The sequence below is a fragment of the Dipodomys ordii genome, unplaced genomic scaffold (assembly GCF_000151885.1).
Source record: "Dipodomys ordii isolate 6190 unplaced genomic scaffold, Dord_2.0 Scaffold13, whole genome shotgun sequence".
Lineage (NCBI taxonomy): Eukaryota > Metazoa > Chordata > Mammalia > Rodentia > Heteromyidae > Dipodomys > Dipodomys ordii.
The window spans coordinates 11,244,402-11,268,980 of NW_012267229.1; the positions used below are offsets into that span (position 1 = coordinate 11,244,402).

General features: G+C 47.5%; 1 protein-coding gene across 1 annotated transcript; it reads right to left on the bottom strand.

Moving 5' to 3' along the window:
• Positions 1 to 6,107: 6,107 nt before the first annotated feature.
• Positions 6,108 to 24,234, bottom strand: Tgm6 (transglutaminase 6). The gene is made up of 12 exons (XM_013010782.1): positions 24,065 to 24,234; positions 23,416 to 23,658; positions 22,841 to 22,959; positions 21,429 to 21,557; positions 19,898 to 20,075; positions 19,061 to 19,199; positions 17,765 to 17,868; positions 17,444 to 17,689; positions 15,629 to 15,970; positions 8,312 to 8,466; positions 7,933 to 8,066; positions 6,108 to 6,362 (listed from the first exon to the last, which is right to left on the bottom strand). The coding sequence occupies exons 2-12, from the start codon at positions 23,621 to 23,623 to the stop codon at positions 6,209 to 6,211; spliced, it is 1,908 nt and encodes a 635-aa protein (XP_012866236.1). The 5' UTR covers positions 23,624 to 23,658; positions 24,065 to 24,234; the 3' UTR covers positions 6,108 to 6,208.
• Between the last annotated feature and the right edge of the window lie 345 nt (positions 24,235 to 24,579).

Here is a 24,579-nt window from a genome sequence, read left to right on the forward strand (position 1 = left end):
TTTCTTTCTTTCTTTCTTTCTTTCTTTCTTTCTTTCTTTCTTTCTCTCTCTCTCTCTCTTTCTTTCTTTCTTAATTGCTAGTCCTAGAGCTTGAACTCAGGGCCTTGGGGACTGTCCCTAAGCTTCTTTTGCTCAAGGCTAGCACTCTACCACTTGAGCCACAGCACCAATTCCAGTTTTTTCTGTGTTTGTGGTCCTGAGGATTCAAACCCAGGGCTTCCTGCATGCTAGGCAAACCCTCTACCACTGAACCACATTCCCAGCTGGAAAAGGAACTTTAATGCACTCTTATATTTGTCTTAGGGGTACCCAATATAAGGGTCTCACAAGAGGGCCACGGCTTGCCTGGATCTGGAGAAGGCAGTCCACAGGCTTCTACTGGGTTTTCCCTGACCTGGGTCAAGAGAATGAGACATGTGTACGTAGTGGGGGTTGGGTGCTTGAGGGCTGTGAGCAGTCACCTATGAAAAAATGGAGTCAGACTTTATATTAAAGCACAAAAGTACCTCACCTCATGTATACTTAAATCTGTGCTGAGGTAATGTGCCTAGTGTAGGGAGGGTTAGTAAATCCTTGTCATCATTGGTGTTGGGTCTACGTTTGTGACAAGGCCTTTCCTTTGAATCTTACTATACTCTGTTCTTTGAGGTAATGAGATGTGTAGCTCAGGGTTTGGCTACTCTATACATGAGACAGTCTCCCACTGAGCCCTGGACAGTATTTATTCTGGCATCAAGGAAAGAACACACCAGTTTCCAGAATGCTTTGTGTTGGGGGCATGCTCAGAGTAACTGTGTCTCCTCTGCTGTGCCAAGGAATGCTAACTGACACAGGTTAGGCCTTGGCCTGCCCCGCCCATTCCCCGCCCCCATGTCCCTTCCCTTCCTTGGTGTATACAAGAGTGGTGTATACAAGAGTGAATAAGAGAGTCCTCTGTAGAAAGGAAAGACAGGCAACAAATAATAACATGAGAAGGATAGTATAGAACAGAAATCTCTGCTATGGATAAAAGAAATCAGGGAGAAAACCTGAGGGTTCCAAGATTATAGCTCTACTGAGAGCAGTTAGGGAGGGATATGATTGGGAACAAGAAAATTTCTGATTGAGGGCACAGCAACGGCAAAGGGCACCAGATTGAGAGTTGTTTCCCCCCCCCCCCCCAGAACATCAAGAGGATGGGAGCAGCAGGTAGCAGCTTATTGTATCTCAATCTTTGTATGATATTTAGGTTTGTCAGTAGAGGGTGCCAGAGATACATTGCTGGAAGAGAGGCATTCTTTGCTGGTTCTGAGGGGTCCTCTGCTGGCTTCTGCAGCCTGCCCCCTTCTCCAGTGCCTGGCTCAAAGCCTGGGCGATTTCTCTGGCATCAGCTTCTGCAGGGAAGATGGCGTTTGCAGGGCATAGCAGCCCTCAGTCCTCAGTAGCTTCCTCTGAGGAAGATACTTCAGGAAGGGCTTTCTCTGGTAACCGGAGGGCAGATTCTAGCAAATTCTGTTAGTGAGGCAGCATGGTGGCTTCTCTGTCCTCTAGGGAGCCAAAGTATGCTCTTTCCAGCAAATCTTGAGTCCACCTTGCTCAGGGCAGGCAGGGAAGGTGCTCTTCTTTGGACTCTGTCTCAACCCTAGGGACTCCTAAAATCTGCCATTCCTGGTTTCTTTGGTGTTTTCTGTTTCTTCCTAGCTAACCTGCAATTGTTCCTACCCCCTCATATGAAAAACATTTATATGCCTGGGCTCTACCACTTGAGCCATGATCCCAGCTCACGACCATTTCCTGAAGGTATGTTTCCCCATACACATTGCCACATGCTTTTGTCTCATGAGTAGACCCTGACTGGTAAGAGATCTCCTGGTATAAAGGAATAAGTGAGATATGAGGAGGAGAAGTCAGAGAGGAGCCCTTGGCTCTGAAGGACACTTCACTTTCAATGGGATGGGGCACCCATGGAAGGGACTTGAACAAAGGAATGATATTTTGTAACTCACAGACTGAAAGTGTCCTTCTGACTGCCTGGAGGAGAAGGGGCAGAGTGGAGACAGGAGCAGAAGCAGGGTGCCCACAGTTCCAAACCAGAACTGATAGGTGTGAATCGGACTAGTGATGGTGGTAGTGGGAGACAGATGGATTCTGGGAAAATGACGATCACTTGCAGCTAGGTTTTGTGAGGTGATGGGGAAAAATAGGACAGAGTTTTTGACCTGAGGAGCTGAGAGTTTTCCTTCCTGTTAAGAGAGGACAGAGAGGGGTCAGAGATTCAGTTTAGGATAGACAGTTATTTACATGCTTGATTTAGGATTATTTGACTTTACCTCAGTGTGAAAGCCACATGTATTTAGTAGAGACTGTGCTTCAAAATTTGCAGTTTGAATTCTGACTTGCTCCTAGTGATGCATGTATGGTCCTCTCCTGGGGCTGTCACTTTTATTTTGTTGTTGGCATCTCTAAATTTAATAGCTTTGGGGGGGGGGAAGAATTTATTTACTTGTTTACTTTCTCATTTTGCTTTCCATATCTTTTTATTTTCTGTTTGTTTCTTTTTGGCCGTACTGGGGATTGAAGTCAGGGCCTCCCACTTGCTAGCTGGGTCCTGAACAGCAGATCCACTCCCCCAGCTCTCTACAGCTTTAAAAATGTCATGATTAATCTCTGTCTTCACTAGCTGGAGGGGGTCCCTGTGAGGACCTTGTGTTGCTGTCCTTTCCTGGAAGGTGATGAATGCAGAGTGGGGCCTGGAGACTCCGTCCAGACCCCCGCAGTGTGGGGCTTGTTTCAGCTGGTGAGGTGCTGCCATCAGCCTCACTCAGGCTGCCATCTGATTCAGGGACGTCCCTGCTGTGGCGAGTTCTTTTGCCCAAAGTCACACCCTTTTCTGGGCAAATCAGTGACAGGTCCAGTCCTTTCTGCGGAGCCCATTCCAGCTCCACAGCTGCCGGTGGGATTCTGATGCATCATGCATCATTCCTGTGCAATTGCTCACTTCCCTTCCCTTCATCCCCGGCCCCAGGCATCGTCCCCAGGTCACTCTTCAGTCCGTATTCTGTACCCTAAGCTCCACTTCAGGATTGGCTTCCTGAGAAACAGATGAGGCTAAGTGACTAGAGGAAGACAGGCAGGAAGACCAGATCAGAGGCTCTATGAGGCCGGGGCTGTGAATGAAGATTCTCACCTGGGACAGAGGGACAAGGCATTTGTCATGCCTCTCTAGTGTTTCTACCAATGTCCTCAAAGGGAAAGGAAGGAGAGAGTACTGGTCCCAGAAGACAGGACAGGTCGAGGAGCTGGGATGTGGGTCCCACTTCAGAAGCTCAGATCTAGATAGAAAATCCAAAAGTGAAGGCCCACAGCCAGGTCTAGCTGGGTCTGAGTGAGGTCAGGTCTGGGCATGTGGTTCAGGTTCAGTCTGAGATCAGGATTCAGTCAGAGATCAGGACTGGACTGGAGTGTGGGCTCAGGACCTTGAAGTCAGTTTCAATAGGGCTTCAGAGAGATTAGTTTGGGGTCAGGGCACTGTATGGACAGAATTGTCTTTATCCATCCGAAGTCAGGATTCAACATGGCAGGAGCCACAACTTGGTGTAAAACAAGGTTAAGGAACTGTTTGCTCTAGCCTTAGGGTCATGAGGCAGCCCAGCTCTGAGATATGACTCTATTAGGGGTCAATGACACTATTTGTTTGACCCCAGATTAAAACCCAGCCTACTGCATGTTCTTGTAAATAAAATTTTATTGAAACACATCCATACACATCTGTTTACACATGATGACAGCTTCAACACTATAGAAGCAGAATTCAGCAGCTACAAGAGACCTTGTAGATGGCAAGGCCTAAAATACCTACTCTAGGCCTTGATGGGAAAGCTTGCCAAGCAAGTTCCAGAAACTGGAGCACCCCCCTCCACCCCCCACCACCCAGTTCCGTGTCCAGTGCTCTTGTGGATGTTTAGATTGTGTTTAAGGAACCAAAGTGACTTAGCGGGAGAATGGGGAACCTCATGTAAAGCCTGTTGCTAGCATCCTTTGGGGTCCTCATAACCATAACCAGCCGAGTCAATTCCAAGCCCAAGTCTTTTTCAGCCTTTTCTTTTCTTTTTGGTGCTGGTACTGGGGCTTGAACTCAGGGCCTCACACTCTTGCTTGACTTTTTTTTTGTTCAAGGCTGGCACTCTACCACTAGAGCCAAACTTCCACTTCTAGCTACTTGCTGATTAGTTGGATATAAGAGTCTTTTGGAATTGTTTACCAAGGCTGGCTCTAAACGGTGATCCTCAGATCTCAGCCTCCCGGGCAGCGAGGATTACATGCGTGAGCCAGTATGTTCTCAGTCTTGAACTACCTGTTTCTATCCTGCTGGCCACAGGTAATCTGAGCCTGCACAATTCTTCCAAGGCTAGACCTCTGAGCTGTCCTCTCTCCTTTCTCACCCCCAGCCAGTGCCCTCTGATTGGCTGCTGAGTTGGCCACTCCTTTCTGCCAGGCTGAGCTAACCTGTGGGGCCAGTTTGTTCCTCTTAAAAAGTGCTACTTCAGCTCAGCTGAGAGGTGCCAAGGGAAGGAGAGTTGAACAGGAAACAGCTAGCTGGCAGGTGGCCCTTGTAGTCTTTAGCTACTTTCCTCATGCACACACACACACACACACACACACACACACACACACACACACACACACACACATACATGCCTCACAGTTTCATCACTGGAGCTGCTTATGGGGTCCTTTGAGGCTGTCACCTGGATACAACTACTTCAGACTTGGCTTCCTGGAAATATCAGCTAGAGCAGGTAACCTGGAAGAAGACAAGCACATGCTGGAAGAGTGGGGAGGGTGGGGCCACACCATGAGCTACCTGCTGGAAGGTTCCATTTGTTAGTGGTTTAAAGCCTGTTGACTCCAGCCCCAAAGAAATGTCTGCCTGTCACATGCCTATGGTTGCCCTTGTAATCTGGGACCCAGACCAAAAACCTAGTTTGGGAAGGTGCGTGCGTGCGTGCGTGTGTGCGTGCGTGTGTGTGTGTGTGTGTGTGTGTGCGCGTGCGTGCGTGTGTGTGTGTGGGGGGGGTGTCCTGGAGCCAAGGCAACCCAAGGGCCTGATTCTAAACACGCCCACTCATTTGGTTACCAAGTGTCATCCCTACATCCTGTGAAATCACTAGAGAAGTGCCCACACAAGGGGCCACAAAGACTGTCCATCACACCTTGTCCATGTCTTTGCCTGACTCTCTCAGCAAAGACCTTGTACACTGATTATTCTTTGAATTGCTGTCAGTTGTGTTGTTGCTGGCATTCAGATCTCCTAACTTGTGATACAGATTTTAATTCTTTTATTGTGTAGACCATTTCAGAGCGGCACTGCCTGTCTATCACCATCATCTTCAAGGCTGGTGGTGGCTGCTTTATCCTGGGTTCTGACTTGAATCCAAGCTCGTGATTGGCAGAGTGCAGGCTGCTGGAGATGTTTTGCAAAAGTCAGTGTTGTTCTGCTTTCCAAAGAAAGAAACAGTGGCTTTAGCTAGGCAGATCTGACGTGGGGCTGTTGGTTTTAGGAGAATACAGTCCAGTCTGGTGTCCCTCCTTTGTCCTGTTTTCAAGCAGCTGAAGGCCCTGAGATGCAGAGAACTTGTCTCCATTGAGGGAGAATCTCCCACTGCTTAAAAATATCCTGGCTTTTAGAAACATGACTTTGGGGGTAGCATTGTAATGGGATGAATGGCAGGCCTCTGACTCTGCCTGTATTCTTGGCAAGCTCCTCTTGCTCTGTGGGGAGTTTATGGGGATGTTCAGGTTCCAGCGCTAACATTTTGGGCTGTCAGTCAGGCCTGGGGCAGGAGTCTGGGATCTGGATGTGGTTAGGCCACTTGCAGAGCTGGGAGAGAAGTGAGGAGAGGTAAGTGAGCTGGCCAGATTGGCAGAAGTGGGAGGACTAGGGCTCCTTGGATGCTTGGTGTGCCAGCCTCACAGCTGGTGAAAGAAAAGACAGAGGATCTCTAGGTTCCTACCTCAGCCATTTGTCCAGAAGGGTAAGGGCTACTGAACCTAACACCTCATTTCACAGATGGGGAAACTGAGGCCCAAGAGGAAAGGGACTTGCCTAAACTCACAGAGTAGGGTAGAGATTGAAGCAGGACCAACTCAGGGCTCCTACATGGGAGAGACAGAGAGATGGACAGGAGGATCAGGGGGCTACATCCTCCTTTCAGCCTCATGTGGCCCATCACTTGGCTGTGGCCACGTGGACGATCACAAAGCCCTTGATGTCTGGGAAGTGGGGGCTGACGAGGTCCACTTGCAGCTGCCTCGGGCCACTCTTGGAGGGGGTGATGTTGAACTGGACCAAGGCTCTCTCCTGGGGCTCCAGGATGGGCACACTGGAGACACAAGCAAGGGGAAAGATAGAGTGTCAGTCCTCTCTCCTGAGTCCATGGCTCCTCGGGAACCCTCAAGGCCAAGGTCACATTGTGACTTACCATTCACATTTAATCATGTGTTTCCAGCCTCACCCCACCCCGTCCCTACCTCACTCTCATTCAAAAGCTACCTTGGATCCTCTGGACTTAAGGGGGGGTCCCCTGTTTGCCCAAATCATACTCTTCTCAGGGGAAGGGCCAACTCCCTTCTCAACAATTTTCATGTGGCTCAGGATTGCATGAGCAGAAAGTGAATAATGGAAGTGAATCGGTGAGTGACTGACCATGTAAATGAGGCCGTGCATGACTGGAACGTGTGAGAAAGTGAATGAATGCATAAGCAAATGAGTAAGTGAGCAAGTTAAAGGAGGGTAGGGGGGAGGGGGATGAGGGAGAAGAGCGTTGGAGGGATGAGGCTGATCGAGGAGCATTGTGTGACTATAGGTCAAAGTGAAAAGCCCTGGCACCATTCACTAATAAAACCATGAGAAATAAGGCATGAGTATGTGTGGAAGACCAGAGCAAGGGGAACAAAAGTGAGTGATGGGGTAAATATGATCGAAGTACATGTGATACATGTACAACACTATCTTCCTGAAGCCCATTCCTTTGTAAATGCAAGCATGAGAATGAATGAGTGGATGAACGATCCAGTCAAAACCGAGTTGGGGAGAGGAATAAACAGGTGAGAGAATGAGGGAGTGAAAAATGTGATGACAGAGTAATGAAGTCGGGTGTGGTGGCGCATTCTTGGAATCCCAGTACTTGGAAAGCGGAGGCAGGACGATGGCGAGTCTTAGGCCAGTCTGGGCTATGTGAGCCCTCTGTGCCGTGAGGTGAGAAACCAAAAACCAAAACCAAACAAACAAGAAACAAAAACAAATAAACCAAAAGAGTGATTGAAGGAGAGAGAGCTGATGAGGGAGAGAGTGATGGGTAAGTCGGTGGCTAGGTAATGCTTAAAAGGCGAAGGCTGATCTGTGTGGGCAGTGGACTTGTTCCTCTCTGGCCTTCACCTAGGTAGGTGGCCCCTCTCTCTCTTTCCCATTCCCTGGCTGGCTCTTGTGATAGGGCTTATCAAAACTTATTGTCTTAGAGCTTACTCTTAAGCCTCTGTAACTCCATTTTGCTTTTGTGACTCCATCTTAAAGAAAGGACTGCACCCCCACCCATGAGACTAGTTCCTTATAGTTTGACATTTAAAGATATATGTTGCCATTTTTCTGATTATGTTCCTAGGTAACAACCATAGAGACAATCATAGGAACGGGTCATGCTGCCCTTGCTCAATGCTTGCTTACAGCATTGTCTAACTGTAACTTCCTACTTGGCTTGCACCTGCAGGAAAGAACTGTTAAGGACTTTCCACCCCTGAACAAACAAGGACGTAAAGTTTTGCTTAAAAGTGGCCCTCAAAGGGAACTCAGGGCTGCCCATTGTAGTCCTGGCCTGCTAGTAATAAAGACTTTCTATGGGCTGCACTCTGTGTCTGTGTGGGCTCTCCTGGTGGGCCTCCCCACCACATACTTACTCAATGCTGAGCTGTCCTTGGAGCAGGCCACTGCCCTCCACCATCAGCACGCAGTCCCTCGCTCCCTCCAAGAGGGGGTTGACCACCATCACCTCCACTGCCACGGCCACTCCCACCACGGCAGGCCCCAGCACCTGAGGAGAGTAGTAGCACTGAGTCACCCCGAGTCCTTCCATCACCCCATGAAAGCCATGGTCCTGGCTCTGCCAGAGGGTGGAGCATCATTTGTGTCCCCTGCCTCCACCTATCCCATGACAGCATCACGATCACAGCCGTCCCCTGCCTCCACATCCTCTCCACCCTCGAGAGGAAGCCGGTGACAAGGACACCCATCCTGAGCTCTGCTAGGAACAGCATGGTGGATGTGGACGGAAGTCACCTTGATGGTGATGAAGTCCTCCAGAGTAATGTCCTTCTCCACCAGCAGCTTCTCTCCTTTGGTGACAAAGCACATGGCGGCCAATAGGATCTTCTTATCATCTGTCAGGTCTTCTTTGTACTGAGAGTAAGATATTGCCACTGGTATCTTCTTCTCTGAAAGCAGAGATGGGAGTTGGGGCTTGACCTTCTTCTTCATGGTATCCAGCTAAGCTGGCCTTGGACTATAATCCTCTCAATCTCTGCTTCCCTGGTAGCTAAAATGACAGATGTGAGCCACCATACCTGATGTTACAGGACAATTTTTATCATTGAATACAAATGTAGAAGAGAAGGTAGATTTTCAATTAATAGTCGAAACTTCTATTTTTGCCAACCTGGAAAAGTTAAACCCATTATAAACAGAACAAAGGGAATGAGAACAAATTAGAACAGATATCAATGTTCATTGAAAGCAGGAATCAAAGAAAATCAACAAAACCTCAAATTGATTCTTTGAAAAAAAATCAGTAAAAGCAATGAGCTTCTAGCTAGGCTCAGTTAAGAAATACACATCATTAGTATCAGAAATACAAGAAGGGACATCACCACAGATCTTCTGTATATAAAAGATAATAAAGGAATGTGATGGACAAGCATATGCCCTCCAATTTGACACAAGAAATTTCCTTGAAAGATACACTTGATTCAAATGCACACAAAGAAATATAATATCGCTGGGTGCAGATGGCTCATGCATAGAAATTCAGAAGGCTGAGATCTGAAGATTGCAGTTTGAAGCTTGCCCCAGTGGAAACATCTGGGTGACTCTATCTCCAATCAACCAGCAAAAACCAGGGTTGGAGGCATGGTTCAAATAGTAGAGTTCCAGCTGAGTAAAAACCCTGGATTCAAACCTCAGTGCCAGCACTCACTCAGCCTATCAAAATCAACAGGTAAGGAAAGAAAGAAATATAATCCGTAACTAATGGCTTTCCAAAACAGAAAGCAGCAAGCCCTAATGGGTTTACTAGAGAACTTTGCCAAGTATTTGGAGAAGAAATTATACAAATTCTCTAAAGTCCTTTCCAGAAGTTGGAAGTAAGGAATATTTCCAAACTCAGCCCATGAAGCTGTATTACTTTAGCACCAAAACCATGGAAAGATGACAAGAAAATTATGGATGATTATCTCTCATGAACAAAGATGTAAAGTCCTCAACAAAATTCTTACAAATTGAATCCAACAATGAATTGTATACCATAAGCAAGGCGGAATTTACTTCAGATGTGCAAGGCTAGTTCAATACTGAAAGTCAATCAATGTACCCATAGAATCAATAGAAGAAAAAGCTCACAGCTCTCACAATAGATGCAGAAAAGGAATCTGGCAAAATCCAGCATCCATCCATGATAAGAGCTCTTGGGAGACTAGGGACAGAAAGGACAGAGACTAGGGACAGAAAGGGACATCTTTGATTTGATAAAGAACAACAAAAGACCTACAGCAAACTTCAAATTTAATGGTGAGAAGTTAGAAACTCTCTCCAAGACCAGGATCATAGTAAGGATATTCCCTCTTGCTGTTCCTTTTTATGTTGGAATTCCTAGCTAGTGCAATAAGACAAGAAAGGAAGCTGGATACCGGTGGCTCCTGCCTGTAATTCTAGCTACTCAGGAGGTGGAGATCTGAGGACCATAGTTTGAAGCCAGCCTGGGCAGGAAAGTCATGAGACTCTTATCTTCAATTAACCACCAGAAAACTGGAAGTGGAGCTGTGTCTCAAAGCATTAGCATACTAACCTTGAGCAAAAAAACTCAGCAGGGACAGCACCTAAGTCCTGAGTTCAAGCCCCACGAATGGCAAAAAAAAGACAAGAGAAAAAAATAAAGGATTGGGAAAAAAGGAATTAAAAGTCTGCTCACTAATAACACGTTTGCTTATATGTAGGAAATCCAAAAGAATTGACAGTGATAACCAAACTATTGATTATAGAAATGTCTAATAAGATAAAGGATTAATATAAAAAGTCACTTTCTTATATCAGCATGATTCATGAAGGGAAAAATGGTGAAAAAGATTTTATTAAAATTAAAAAATCTGGCCAGTCATCAGTGGCAGTCAGCCCAGGTAGGCAAGTCCGTGAGACTCATCTCCAATTAACCACAAAAAAAGCCAGAAGTGGAGCATTATATAAAATACAGCATTAGCCTTGAGCACAAAAGGCTCAGGGACATCTCCTAGGCCCTGAGTTCAAGCCCCAGGATTTGAGTGGGCTCGCCTGTGCGTGCACACACACACACAAATTAAAAACTCTGCCTTACCAAAGAGAATGAGATCAGACACAGACTTGGGGAGACAATATTTACAAAAAGACATGTCAGATTAAAGACTATTATTTGAAGTATACAAAGACTTCCTAAAACACAACAATAAAACAACAAGCTACCCAATTAAAAAATGAGCAAAAAGATCTAGATGCTTCTTCCAAGAAGAAAGACAGATGCCAAATAAGCATATGAAAAGATGCTCAACATCATACTTCATTAGGGAACTGAAAAGTAGAACAACAACGAGACACAATGGCATACTTGTGAGAATGGCAAGAATCTAAAGCACACAGCATCCAGAGCTGGGCAGTATCACTGGAGAACAGAAATTATGGAGGGCAGCCATGATGGAAGGCAGCCATGATGGAAGAGAGCTTGTCAGGTCCTTTGTAATGAAACCTACTCTTACGATATGACCTCAACATTGACATCCCTTCGCTCTATACAAACAAATGGAAAACTTATGCCCCTGCAAACCTCCGCACATGGATATTCTTTTGGTTTGCCTGTTTATGTATTGGAGGCTTGGTTTCCATGGTGACAGTATTGGGAGATGTTGGGGCCTTCAGAGCTGGGGATTCAGGGTATTCCTTAGGGGATATATGTTCTTGAAAGACACGGTGGGAAACAAGTGTCTCTTGCTTCCTTCTTCCGAGACATAATCTTTCCTGTGAATATATGCCCCATCATTTGTCAGGGGCCTTTGTTTGTCAGAGTCTATGACATGTTATTTGGATTTTCAGCTTGCACAGCTGTGTTAGATAACTATCTCTCTGTCTCTGTCTCTTTCTCTCTGTCTCTCTCTCTGTATCAACTCCAAGACCTTTTACATGCTAGATATACACTCTGCCTCTGAGCTGTCTTCTCCCTCTCTAAACCTCATTCCTTTATAAAGTTATCCTGCCTTAGGTACTTCTTTTTTTCTTTTTCTTTTCTTTTTTGCTAGTCCTGCATCTTGAACTGTGGGTCTGGGTTGTCCCTAAGCTCCTTTTGCTCAAGGCTAGCACTTGAACTACAGCAATACTTCTGGCCACTTGAACTACAGCAATACTTTTGGCTTTTTCTCTGACTAATCAGAGATAAGGGTCTCACAGACTTTCCTTTGGCTTTGAACTGCCATCCTCAGATCTCGGCCTCCTGAATAGCTAGGATTACAGACGTGATTACAGGATTACTTAGGGCACCTGGCTGCCCTAACTATTTCACTGTAGTAGCACAAAATGAACTCATACAGCTATTTAAAGTGGCTTGATTTCTAACTGCTCCAAGTTGGAGACTGTCAAGATGAATAGACAAAACAGTATGTCCACATAATGGAATACTACTCAGGGGTGAAAGAAAATGAGATCTCAATGGACAAGCAAAACATGGGAGGTTCATAAGTACACAGTGCTGAGGAAAAGAAACCACCCTGAAAAGGTGATCAACTATATGATTCCAACTATGATTCCGGAAGAGACAAACCATGGACATAGTTGAAAGGTCAGTGGTTGGCTGGAGATGCTCTGACAGAGGAAAGAAAGGAGAGTGAAAGTGAGGTAGGGAGGTAGGAAGGGAGGCAGGAAGGTTAGGCAAAACACTGAAGATGACACTATGAGGGTGGTGACATGGTTTTGTATGACTCTAATAGCAACTACATGCTACACAGGATCAAAACCCAGAGAATATACAACATTGAGATTGAAATTATAATGTTGGCTTTGGATTTTGGCAAAAAGCAATGACATGGTCTGGCTCATCAATTGTAGCACTAATGGGAAATATTAATCAGAGAAGAGTAGGTAGAGAGGGAAGATGGGAACTCTTTGTTCTTTCCTCTTGATTGGCAGGCCCTGAGTTCAAATCCCAGTACCCTCAAACAAAAACTTAGCAACTAAAATACAGCCTATTCATTAAAAAGTAAGTTACATATTTTAATAAATTATCATTTTAACTAATTTGGCTCAAGAATTCCATCATTGTGAATCTATTCTAATAACATAGTCCAAAATCCAGAAGAAAAAAAAAGAGTTTTTTTTTTTTTTTTGGCTGGGCATTGATGGCTCAAAGCCAGCTGGGGCAGGAAAGTCTGTGAAACTCTTATCTCCAACAAACTGAAAGTGGAGTTGTAGCTCAAGTGGTAGAGTGCTAACTTCAAGCAAAAAAGTGCGAGACAGTGCCTAGTCCCTGAGTTCAAGCCCTAGGATGGGACCAAAAACAAGTATTTTTCTGGCAAGATATTTACTTTAGTGTTGTTTTTAATAGCAATGTTCTGGTAACTACTCAAAAGATTAAAAAATAAATCACTATATATTTATTTAAACATTGGTTATCAAATTACATTGTATCTATAAAGAGCTTATAAAATATTTAAATTACAATGCAAGAAGAGTAGGGCACCAGTGAATGTATCTGCAATATTTAACTAGAGCTATGCTTTTCAAAAAGCAAATAGGCATTAAAAGTTGGAAGGAAACTTGCTAACAGTTTGGAGGTGGGTGGTAAGATCACAGGCAATTTTTCTCTTTGGCTTTTGAAATCTTTAATGAATATGTATTACTTTCAACATGAAAAAAATTGCCAAAAGCCAGGGGAAAGCGAATGTTAATTAATATTTTATTATGAAGTGTTATTCTGTGATTTAGATTTTGTGACAGAAAATGACACAAAGAGCTAAAAAAAAATGTGTGGCACCTCCTTCATGTGTTTTCATCCCTGTCAAAACTCATAAAGTGCATTTGCCAGGAATTGGTCTAGAGGAGCAACTGCAATTCAACTTTGTTCTCTGAATCTTTAGAGTTTAGATGGTTTGAGAAAGAAGACATAGATAAATAGTACAGAGAGAATATCTATCTATCTATCTATCTATCTATCTATCTATCTATCTATCTATCTATCTATCTATCTAGTCTAGTCTATAAAGACATATAGAGATGAATAGAGTCAGCAGTAAATATAGACATATAGAAAGAATTGGAGAGACAGAGATAGAGACATATATACAGAGAAACAGAGATAAATAAAAAGTTATAGAAAGTGAGGAGAAATATACATATGTATATACACACACGTAGAGAGAGAGATAACTGAAGAGACACGAAGAAACACAGAGAGGAGTAATGTGCATGTGCATGTGTGCACATACACTGTAGACTTCTAGTATCTGCAGGTTCATGGATCCATGGAGACTAAGCTGAGGAAAAACCCACCCATGCCCAGGATGCCAAGTTCAGCCCTGTACTGCCAATTCTTGATTTATTTTTCCCATAATGCCACTCAACTTCCACCTTACAACAGATCTCAGATTCTTTTTTTTTTTTTTTTTTTGGTCAGTCGTGGGGCTTGAACTCTGGGCCTGGGCGCTGTCCCTCAGCTCTTCAGCTCAAGGCGAGTGCTCTACCACTTGAGCTACAACGCCACTTCTGGTTTTCTGGTGGTTTACTGGAGATAGGAATCTCACGGTCTCTCCTGCCCAGGCTGGCTTTGAACCGTGATCCTCAGACCTCAGCCTCCTGAGTAGCTAGGATTACAGGCGTGAGCCACCAGCGCCCGGCTCAGATCTCAGATTTTTTACTTAAATGAAGCACATTCACTTTTACCTTGCTCTTTAGACATCATTTGCTTTTTGGGAGACAGACTTTCACAGAATTAAGGGCAGGGAATACTCAGCAGATCACACTGGTTTAAATACAACTGATGATAAGGCGGGGCTGGGAACATCTTCCCGTCAGCCAAGCTGTGAAGTGTGTGTGGGAATCAAGCATGTTGTTCTGGAATTCCTTTCGATTTTTAAGTTTAGTTTTTGACCACGCTTGGTCAAAACTGCATGTAGTAGGGGCTGAGAATGTGGCTTAGTGGTAAAGTGCTTGCCTAGCATGCATGAAGCACTGGGTTCCTCAGTACCACATAAACAGAAAAAGCCGGAAGTGGTGCTGTGGCTCAAGTGGTACAGTGCTAGCCTTGAGCAAAAGAAGCTTGGGGACAGTGCCCAGGCCCTGAGTTCAAGCCCCAGGACTGGCAAGAAATTAAAAATTTTTAAAAAAACAGCATGTAATAAACTTGTAAATAAAATGGGCTTATCATACATATCTATACTTCTTTCTTCATATGTACATATACACAGATAGACACACAAGAGGAAAGAGAAGCTATGAAGAGGAGATCCTTTTAGTACATCATACATGAAGTGCTATGTGCTTAAAGATCATGAAACAAACAAAAACAAAATCCTTCATATATTAGCACAAAACCAATAAAGTTAGTTAAAATATACAAAATCCTTCCCAAGGCCTGGGACCATTTCTTGTTGGGATGAAGTTCTGAGGATGGATTTTAGGCAACTGTCCCTAGGGCATGGCTTCCACACCAAGCATGAATGACCTTTACAGGGGCCTCACTGCACAGCCTGTAGTGGCTGGGCCAGCTGAGGCCTCTGCCCTTGCCCTGCCCCGACCTTGGCCGGGTGACTTGCATCAACTCTGTGACTTTGGACAGGCCTTTTCTCCTCGTTGGCAGGATGGAGCCACCCCTGGGACCCGTGAGCGGCTGTGGGTCCTGCCTCTCCTCCCCTCTGAGCTCTCAGGATGGCTTGGCACACATCAGCACTTAGTGAACAGTTCCTACGGAGCAGCTGCTGAGGCAGGGTATCTGGAGCCCGATGGACTCCAGGCGTGTTTTGGATTTTAGAAAGGTCACCCTTAGCACACGGCACACTATGGGGCTGCGGCGAGTCGACTAATTGGGATGATGTAGGGGCTGACTACAAACAACCTCTCCCTCAGGCCATTTTGCTACTACCAGGTGATTTGTGGGCTTTTATTGCCCTAAAATCGTAGATGGAGTGATCATGTTTTTCAGGCCCCAGTTTCCCCTTCAGTAAAGTAGGGACGAAGGGCAAGGCCTGGAGCACCCTTCCTCCTAGAATGAACGACACTCCATCCCCATCCCCATTCCCACCCCTCTCCATTCTCCCGCAAAGGGGGTGGACTGCCAGGTCCCACCAGGCCAGGCCAGGCCAGGCCCGGGCTCACCTTCCTGCGGTCCCAGCCTCACGGTGTGGGATTCCTGCAGGATCTCGGCCACCGGCCGGCGCGTGTAGAGGATGGTGGCTCCGCTGATGTTCACTCGGACCCGCTGCGCCCGCGTGGTGAGGTTGGCCAAGCACAGAGCCAGCCTCAGGTCGTGGCCCAGCGCCAGCGGCTCCAGCACCTTGAACTTGCCCGCGATGCTGGGCTTGGTGGCGGGCTCCAGGAGGTCCTCGCGCCAGAGGCCGCGCCCGCCGGCCCTGCGGACGCGGGTCCTGCGGCCCGAGGCCTCCACACTCAGCAGCTTCTTCACGGCCTTGCTGTACACCTGCCGCTCCTTCCGGGACCCTGCGGGACACGGCCAACGCAGCCATCACAGCGGCGGCGGCCCTCCCCCTGCCTCCGCCCAGCCTTCCGTGTAAGTAAAAATTTACATTTGCCAACAACTTTCCATCAGGAAATGTCACCAAAAAAAGCCCGCATATTTCCAGGATCTGTGACAACTGCATGGGAGAAGTCCCATTATTATGGAATGGATGTTGACTTTTTAAAAACGTCAGCAGTACTGGGGATTGAACTCAGGACCTCTGCCAAGTAGGCACTCTGCTGCTTGAGCCTTGCCTCTAATCCCTTGGGTATTTTCAAAGTACGGTCTCACTTTGTGACCAGGCTGGTTTGGACTGCGATCCTCCTTTTTGTACTTCCCTGTGTTACGGGGGGATCACAGGCCTGAGCTACTGCATCCAGCTACTGTGCCTCCCCTATAGTTGGGGATAACAGGGGTGTGCCACTATACCCAGCCATTGGTTGAGATGGAGTCTCAGAAAGCTTTTGTTTTTGTTTTTCCAGGTTGGCTTCAAACCATATCCCCTAATGTCTGCCTAGACAGGATAACAGGCTTGAGCCACTGTGCCCAACTAGGATGTTGGCATCTTCTGAGGGTTTAGCCAAAGCTTAGGACAAAAATCCCCAAAGACCTCATGTTCTAGGTTCTAAAAGCTCATCATAGATGCAATCAGATATTAATGTATAGGCTCTAGGAGACAGATGAGACCTCAGCGTGACCACTGTGACTCACTGCCATCCCAACTGCCAATTGCTAATTGTCAAGCAAACCCCAAATTCTTAAAGATGGGACCAGCAGTGCTTGTGAGGATGTGTGTGTGTGTGTGTGTGTGGCGGGGGCGGGGTGCAGATGCTTGAAAGAATCAATGTTAGGTCAACAACAAGAAGGGGCTGACTGGTAAGCAGCGGGACTGGCCACAGAGGAGGAAGCAGGCATTGTGCTCCCTGAGGGAGCTCTGCTTACCTGTCTTATGGAGCCTTAGTTTATCTAAGCAGGAGAGAGACTCAAACAGGGAAGCTCTAATGGAGACAGCCAGTCAAGACCTCACTCTCCTCCCCTGGAGGAGGTGTCTGGAGCAGACCAGTCCCCTCTTCCAGCAACCTTGGGGGGTGGGAGGGGATCACTGCAGTAGTTTTGCTCAGGGGGAGAGGAGGGACAAGCTCTGAACTGAATCAGAAGGGAATGTTCTATTGACCTGGGAAACAGTGGAGGCACAGTACTTGTAGCTCATGCCTGTAATCCTGAGGCTGGAAATCTTAGCCTCAGGTGGCTGAGCTCTGAGGTTAAAAGCCAGCCAGGACAGATACATCAAAGAGAGTCTCTTACTTCCAATTAACCAGCGAAAAGCCAGAAGTGGAGGTATGATTCCAGCTGTGATCCTCACCTTAACATTCCAGAGAGGATCCAGCCCCAGGCCGCCTGCAGCCCACCAGTCATCCTGGGGAAACTGATAAAGGCTTCCATGTGGTCCTTACCTTCAGGGTACTTGTAGAGGCTGGTGATGTCCACACGGTTGTCGCTGCCCACAGCCTTGGTGCTGATGCACCTCCCGATCTTTTTGGTGTCCGAATAGACCCGCTCCCTCTTCTCGTCATCCTCATGCCACAGCCAGGTGATGTAGTCCGCATTGACCTCCGCGAACACAAAGGGGCTGTCGTGGGCCAGGTGCACATCGCCCTCTCGAATAGCGGTGACAGAGGCTGGGCCACACTGAAACACACCTGGGAGGGAAAAGGTGGGTGTGAGCCATGTTGGGGAGGAACTGCAGGATCGGGGGCCCGCCTCCAGAGTCCTACCTTCACTCTCCTCCTGGGGCGTGGCATCCAGAACCTGCCAGCCATTGTAAGAGGAACCCAGGTCCTGCCGTGCAAACCAGCTCTCATTCCACACGTGGAAATTCCTGCCACATGGAGATGATGGTGAGCAGAGGCCACAGGTGAGCAGAGGCGTGAAGGAGAGAGGTCCTGCCCTAGACCAGGAGATGGATCTCAACTTGGCATGAACGTTGTGCTGTCACTGAATCTTATTGATGAACACCTGCCATTCACATACATGTTTGTGTGTGTACATGCATGTGTGTATATAACCAACACATTCCTTTTTAAGATAGCAGAAAAGCTATTGCAAATAAGAGTGGATTCTTGCTTCCAGGCAGCCTACATTCTCACAAAGGGGAGAGACACAGGCAGTGTTAAGCTAGCAGACAGAACAAGTGCAAGCGACAACAAACGTTGTGAAGAAAAGGAGGGCCGTGTGCTAGTTCTTCACTGCTGGAGGCCTCACTCTAAGTAAATGACATTGAAGGTGAGATCTAAATAATATACAAGAGCCAACCAGAGGAGGGATGAAGGGACCAATGTTTCTGGCAGGAGGAACAGCAGGTGCAAAAGTTGAGAAGCAAGAATCCCTGGGAAAGACTTCCCCATTTATTTTCAACTTCCTATGTTCATGGTGAGAATGTAAGACCAGGAAGTGATATTTACTAGCCCAAGGTCACACAGGAAGAAAGCAGTAGAGGGAGATCCAACTCTTGCTTTGTTTGACTTGATTGGCATCCATACAGGTCATCAGAATTCCTCTTGGGGAAGTCTCTGTCTTTGGAAGAATATTCCCTCTCTCTCTCTCTCTCTCTCTCTCTCTCTTTCTCTCTTGCTCTCTCTTTCTGTGTGTATGGTAGTACTGGGGCTTGAACTCAGGGCCTGGGTGCTGTCCCTTAGCTTTTACATTCATGGTTGATGCTCAATCACTTAAGTAACAGCTCTACTTCCAGATTTTTTTAAAATTGTAGGTAAGAGTCTCATGGACTTCCCTGTGAGGTCTGGCTTCAAACTATGATCCTCAGACCTCAGCCTCCTGAGTAGCTGGGATTACAGGTGTGAGCCACTGGTGCCCAGCCATGAAAAAAAAAGATGTCTTGAGAAGTATTTGGGGTCAAGAGGGGTGATCCTGCCAACCAGAGTGGTGGCAGAAACCCCATATAGAAATAAATGTCTATATGAGGAGAAGAAAGAGAATGGAGCATTTGGAGCTGGGCTGGGCTAGGCACAGCAGCCTCTAACCTCAGCCTGGAGTCACCATGCCCTGGGACCTACCACATGCTGTCTTCTGTCAGGTCCTCCAGGGTGCGCCCAAAGGAGTCCACATACTTGTCCACACTCAGATTCTTGTCAGTGTCATGGGCCGAGTTGAAGTTGGACACCACCCGGGTTGCAATCCCCAGGCACCTGAGGACTGCAGAGCAGAAGGCTGGGAGGTAAGAGGAGCTGTGGGACCCAGGCCTAGAGAGGAGCACCTGGCCCCAGCAGAAGGGTTTACCCATTCCTCCCTCCCCTCAGTCTTTGTCTGTCGTCTGTTTTGCCAGGGGACAAGGCTAAGACTCTTTGCCCTCAGAAATACTACCATTCTTTGGGCATTTTGTCAGATAGTCTCTGAGGCTGGCAAGATCTTGGGGTCACATGTCACCTTTAGTCTAAGGGACCATAAGACCCACCTAAACTACTGAATGAGCTAGAGGCAAAGGGAGATGGACTTCTGCCAAAGAAAAGATCAAAAGTCAAGAATAAAGGGCTCACACCAGTGACATACACCTATAATCCCAGCTAGCCAGGAAGCTGAGATCTGAGGATCTTAATTGACAGCCAGCTCTGACAGACAAATCCAACAGACTTCTATTTCTGATTAATTAGCAAAAACCTGGAATTGCTGCTGTGGCTTAGCCTTGAGTGAAAAAGCCAAGGGACAGTGTATGGTCCTGAGTTCAAGCCCAGCCCCTCCCCCCCCCAAAGTCCTGTTTCTCTATTCATTCATCAGACTTCCATTTCTTCCTTGTGAATGAAGACTGATTACAGCAGATGCAAATACATGCAAATATATGTAAATAAGCACATGCATGGGCCCAGGCTGATGAGAGGGGCCCTCTTTGATGGTACCTGTGCACATGACTCCAGCGAAGACCCAGCACTGGCCATATTTGACTGGCTTGTACCTGCCCTTGAACCACTTCTGCAGAATGGCCACGCTGCCTCTCCAGTGCAGGGGGCTGGTGCCGCTGCCATACTTGCCCTGCCACTGGCCTTGTACCACACCCCGGTCGTTGTTGCTGTTCACCTGGGCACAGGAGGTATGGCTCGTTTATACTGCCTGAAAATTGGGTGTTGAGGGGAGGGGGCTCTGATGTCTTCAAATATCTGCTTTTCTCAGGTTGTAGGTATGTGACTCAGTGGTAGATCATGAGGCCTGGGGATTGATCCTCAACACACACACACACACACACACACACACACACACACACACAAGTTCCCCACCCCCCAAAGAAATCTAGCCTACTTTTTTGGGGTGCTATTAATAATTTGCAACTGTCTTCCATGTTATGTTGCTAAAATCATCTATGACTTCAGGGTGTTTCTTGTTTTCTATACTTTGGGGTTCTGGGTAGCACCATCACTGCAAAGACGGTTGGCATTTGCACATTAAAATTAACCTGTTTTAAGTCTACAATATACATTCTATTATTCTTGTCTTCTCTCCCTTTTCAGATGAGAAAACTGAAGCTCAGAGGGATGAAGGGATTTGTCCAAATCACTTAGTAAGCTTGCATGAGCTCACTTGGACTTGGGGCCAGCATGGCTGTCCACCGGGTTATAATACTGTCTATTGGGTTATAATATTTTACTGTGAGGGACTGGTCACCACTGTGAATTCCCCTGTCCTCCATGTTTCTGAGGTCTTGAGGAATTGAGGGCACTAAATATGAGAAATACAGTGTTGCCTAGTTTAGGAATCTCAGCTCCCCAGCCCAGGCCTTAACTCCTACACCAGGTAGGCCGTAGGCCTTTGAGCTGCCAATTCAAGTGGGCCTCCAGGGAGGTGGGGTCTATGTCTCTTGAGTCTGAGCTGGCCTGGAATTCTTTAAATCTCTGACAATGGTGGAGGTGTTGCTGGGCCAGTTTCCTGGGCCCAGGCTTTGCTTGGAAGGTTGGCCGCTTCTACTTCCTCTTTCTTGGAACAATTGCTGGCATGGGGAAGCCAGCTGCTATGTGTGATTCTGCCTCGAGGAAGCCCACACTAGCCACATGGAGAGGCTGCAAGAACAGAACACATGATGACTAGCCAGTTCCTGCTGTTCCAGCCACGCCAGCCTAGGGGCCTGTAGGAGGATGTGGAAGCTACCTTGGACAGTTCCAACTCCAACAGCCTTAAATAAGCAGGGAACAACCAGAACAATGGGCCCAGATCTAAGGTTAGTCAGACAGCCTCAGACATCTGCAGCCATTTACCCCACTCATCACCCCCAGCTGAAGCATCCTGAAGCAGAGACAAGTCTTGCTCCTGGTGCCCTGCCTCAACTCCTCACCACAAGGTTGTAAACTTAATGTGAGGTGTTGGGTGTAAAACAAGACACAGGGATAATGGGGAGAATCTTCTCTAGCTGTAGGTCTGGGGTTGGTCTGGGGTCCTCACCATGGCACTGATGATCCTGGTGACATAGACAGGGTCGTGGCGGTGGGACACATCGGTGGCTGGGTCATTCTGGTGACTAGGGCTTCGGTCCAAGATGGAGAGGCAGATGTCCAGGATGTCCTCTTCAAACTGCTCCCAGAGAGGCTGTGCTCAGAGGCTGATGCCTCGGCCATAATCCCAGACCCTCACACAACCCACCTGGTTAATAAAGTATGTGTGGGCAGGGTAACTTGCCCTAATTCACTTCCTAGATAGATCACAGACATCCCTAACCATCAGAAACCCTCAAGGAGTCACGTGGGGAACCAGAGACTCGACCTTGACCATGTCCTCCACTTTCTCCATAACCCCCCACCCGGCCTCCCCACTATTCACGTTAAAGGCACAAAGCCTTGTGATTCTTGAGGCAGACCTGCCTACATATCTTCAGCCAGGTATGTTTGGAATAGTTGACAAAACTTAAAAACTGGGAGAAAATTTTAAACATTTGATTTGGTTTTGTTTTTTTTTTCCCCTCTGAAAATGTGGAAGTGCTGTTGTCGCCATGGCAACAGGAAGTGGGTGCTGAGTAGTGGTAAGCCTTTAGATGGAATCTCAGTTTCCCTGTGTATCATCTATACCCAGGCCCTGAGCCTCAAATGCTTTCAACTAGTGGCCAGTGGCAGATTCTTCAGCTAGAGAGGGGTCAAGTCCTTAACTTATCTATCCCAGCTTCCTCACTTCCTGGAAGGGAGCCCAGGACTCACTTCCCTGCCACCTGGAGTTGACCCATCAACTCTTCCCTCTCCCTGTCTAGGCCTTGCTTGACTTTGGAGACCCAACCCTAATAGTGGGAAACCTTCCACAACCCCCAGGGTGTATGTGTGGGTCCTTCACTTTCTTCTGAGACCCTCTTTGCTTCCATCTCTCCTACCCTCATTTTCCTCAATCTGTTATAACTAGCATCGAAGTGACAGCCAGCCCTCTACATCTGTGAGTTCTCAAAGTATAGTGACTCTCAAAGGATAGTACCAGGCCCCAATTATCAGCATCACTGGAAACTCATTAAAATGTAGATTGTCAGGCCTGGCCCTGCACCTGCTCAGCCCAGTGACTCTGGGGGGAGAAGCTCACTTGTCTGTTTTAAGGAGCACTCTGTGTGACTCTGAGATACACTGTGGCTTAAGATGCAATGATTGAAGAGATTTATCATTCTACACAGAACTGACTTCCAAGCGATCTTCAAAATATCTCCGCTTCCTAAAGGCTCAACATTGGCTCTGGCACAGGAATAGCAGACAAATGGATAGTGAGTAGATGGATGGATGGATGGATAGACCCCATCCATCCTTCCAGGAAGGAGTGGACAAAAGATTCACACTGACTTTTTCCATGACCCATCCCTATCCCTGTTTGTCTCTGCCCCTGGAGACCTGCCCGTAGTTCCAGCCCTGGGCTCGAATGTGCTTCTCCACGCCTCGGAAGATGATGCCGCTGTCGTTGAGCACATACTCTTGTCTCTCCTCTTCGGAGGCCAGAAATACATCGTCCTCTGAAAAGCAGTCATCAGGCCTGGTGTGGGCTGGGGCGCTGGCCCTGCCCACCTGGGAAGGGGCAGTGACAGGGCTGAGCTGCAGGATGGAGCCTGGAGGCTGACTGGGATAGGATGGGGCAGGAGGAGTTTGCCAGCCTCCAGGCTGCTAGCCTGCCAAGCTCTACTCTTCCTTGGTGGTATTTCCCCACTAACACAAGGAATGAGGATTTGGGGAGTCCTGACCCTTTGGGTGGTCCTCCTCGATGCCAAGAGAAGCCTTCTACTCCTTAAACATCAAGGAGTATACCAACCCTCACTGCCCCTTACTGAGGCCTTGTGGTGGACTTTGTACTTGACAGCATTGGCTCTGTGGTGAGGGAAGCAACTTAACAGAGTTGGTCTGATTCCCAAATCCCAGCTCTTAGCCACTCCTGGGCCTCTCTGGCCATCAGGCCCCACCCTTGCAGTTCCTACCTGGGCACCAAGGGTTGAACAGGAGAATGAACTCCCCCAGCTTCCGGTCACTGTGTTTCCGGCGGGAGGAAGGCCTGGCACTCAGCAGGTAGCGGCCGATGACAGCATTGGGAGGGCTGGCAAGGCTGACAGTCATGGTGTTCCCTGTTTGCTCTCCCTTTGCTGCTGTCCAGGTATCGCCTACCTCCAGCTCTGCTGTCTGGAACATGGCTTTGGTGTGGAGGGCCTCGGATGCCTGGGGCCCTGGCAGAGGGAAGAAAGGATCAGGAGACACTGCCTCTTTGGAGAAGCCCTGCCTTCACTCTTGAAATGCTGGGGGACAGTGGGGAAAAGGACCCAATAAGTACAAACAGGCCAGTGGCACAGAAGATTCCCTTGTCAGCCCTGACTCCAGCCATTTCCTAGGACCGGGAGAAAGTGACAGTGCCCAAAGTCTCCCTTACAACTTTCCGGGAAAGGAAAGATGATCTTGGGCTCCAAAGGCTCCAGAGTCCTGGATTCCTAATATCAGATGCCTTCAGGGTTTTAGATTCAGCCCACCAGCAGAGGTTGGCTTTCCTTTAAGCCTGGGCTGCTGACCAGTGTCTTAGATCTTGAGACACAGCTCTTCTACTACCCACCTGTAGGGGGTGCTGGTGAGCCCAGTTACCTGTCTCCACTGTGAATACAAGGGCCTCCTCACTGTCCAGGTCTCCACTTAAATCCAGGGTGAGTTTGAACAGCTGGCCCCTGCGAACCACCAGCTCTGGGCAAGGGTACTCCTGAGTATGGTGGGCAGCACCATTCCCAGACCGCTGCCAGTCCACCTTGGTGACTCTGATTCCTATGAAGGCAGAGGACAGGAAGGTGAGTTGATGCCTGGCTGGTTCTCCCATGCTTCCTCTTGCTGGTTGTGGTTCAACCTAACACTTTATATCTGCTTTTGAGTCTCATTATTTGTAATAGTTACCATCTTTGTGTGTGTGTGTGTGTGTGTGTGTGTGTGTGTGTGTGTGTGTGATTAATTGTAAATAAGAGTTGCATGGACTTTCCTCCTTGGCCTGGCTTTGAACTGTTATCCTCAGATCTCAATCTCCTGAGTTGCTAGGATTATAGGCCTGAGCCACCAGAGCCAGGTCTTTAAAGCCCCTGAAAACACTGAATTAGCAAAGTCTGAGTGGGTTG

Bases quoted from the DNA above. Each gene is read 5' to 3' on its own strand.
- Tgm6 (XM_013010782.1), bottom strand. From the start codon at position 23,623: ATGTTCCAGACAGCAGAGCTGGAGGTAGGCGATACCTGGACAGCAGCA. The intron at 17,869-19,060 runs GTAGGTCCCAGG...TCCATGTGGCAG, and splicing joins CTGACAGAAGACAGCATGTG to GAATTTCCACGTGTGGAATG. The intron at 15,971-17,443 runs GTAAGGACCACA...CGTGTCCCGCAG, and splicing joins CCTCTACAAGTACCCTGAAG to GGTCCCGGAAGGAGCGGCAG.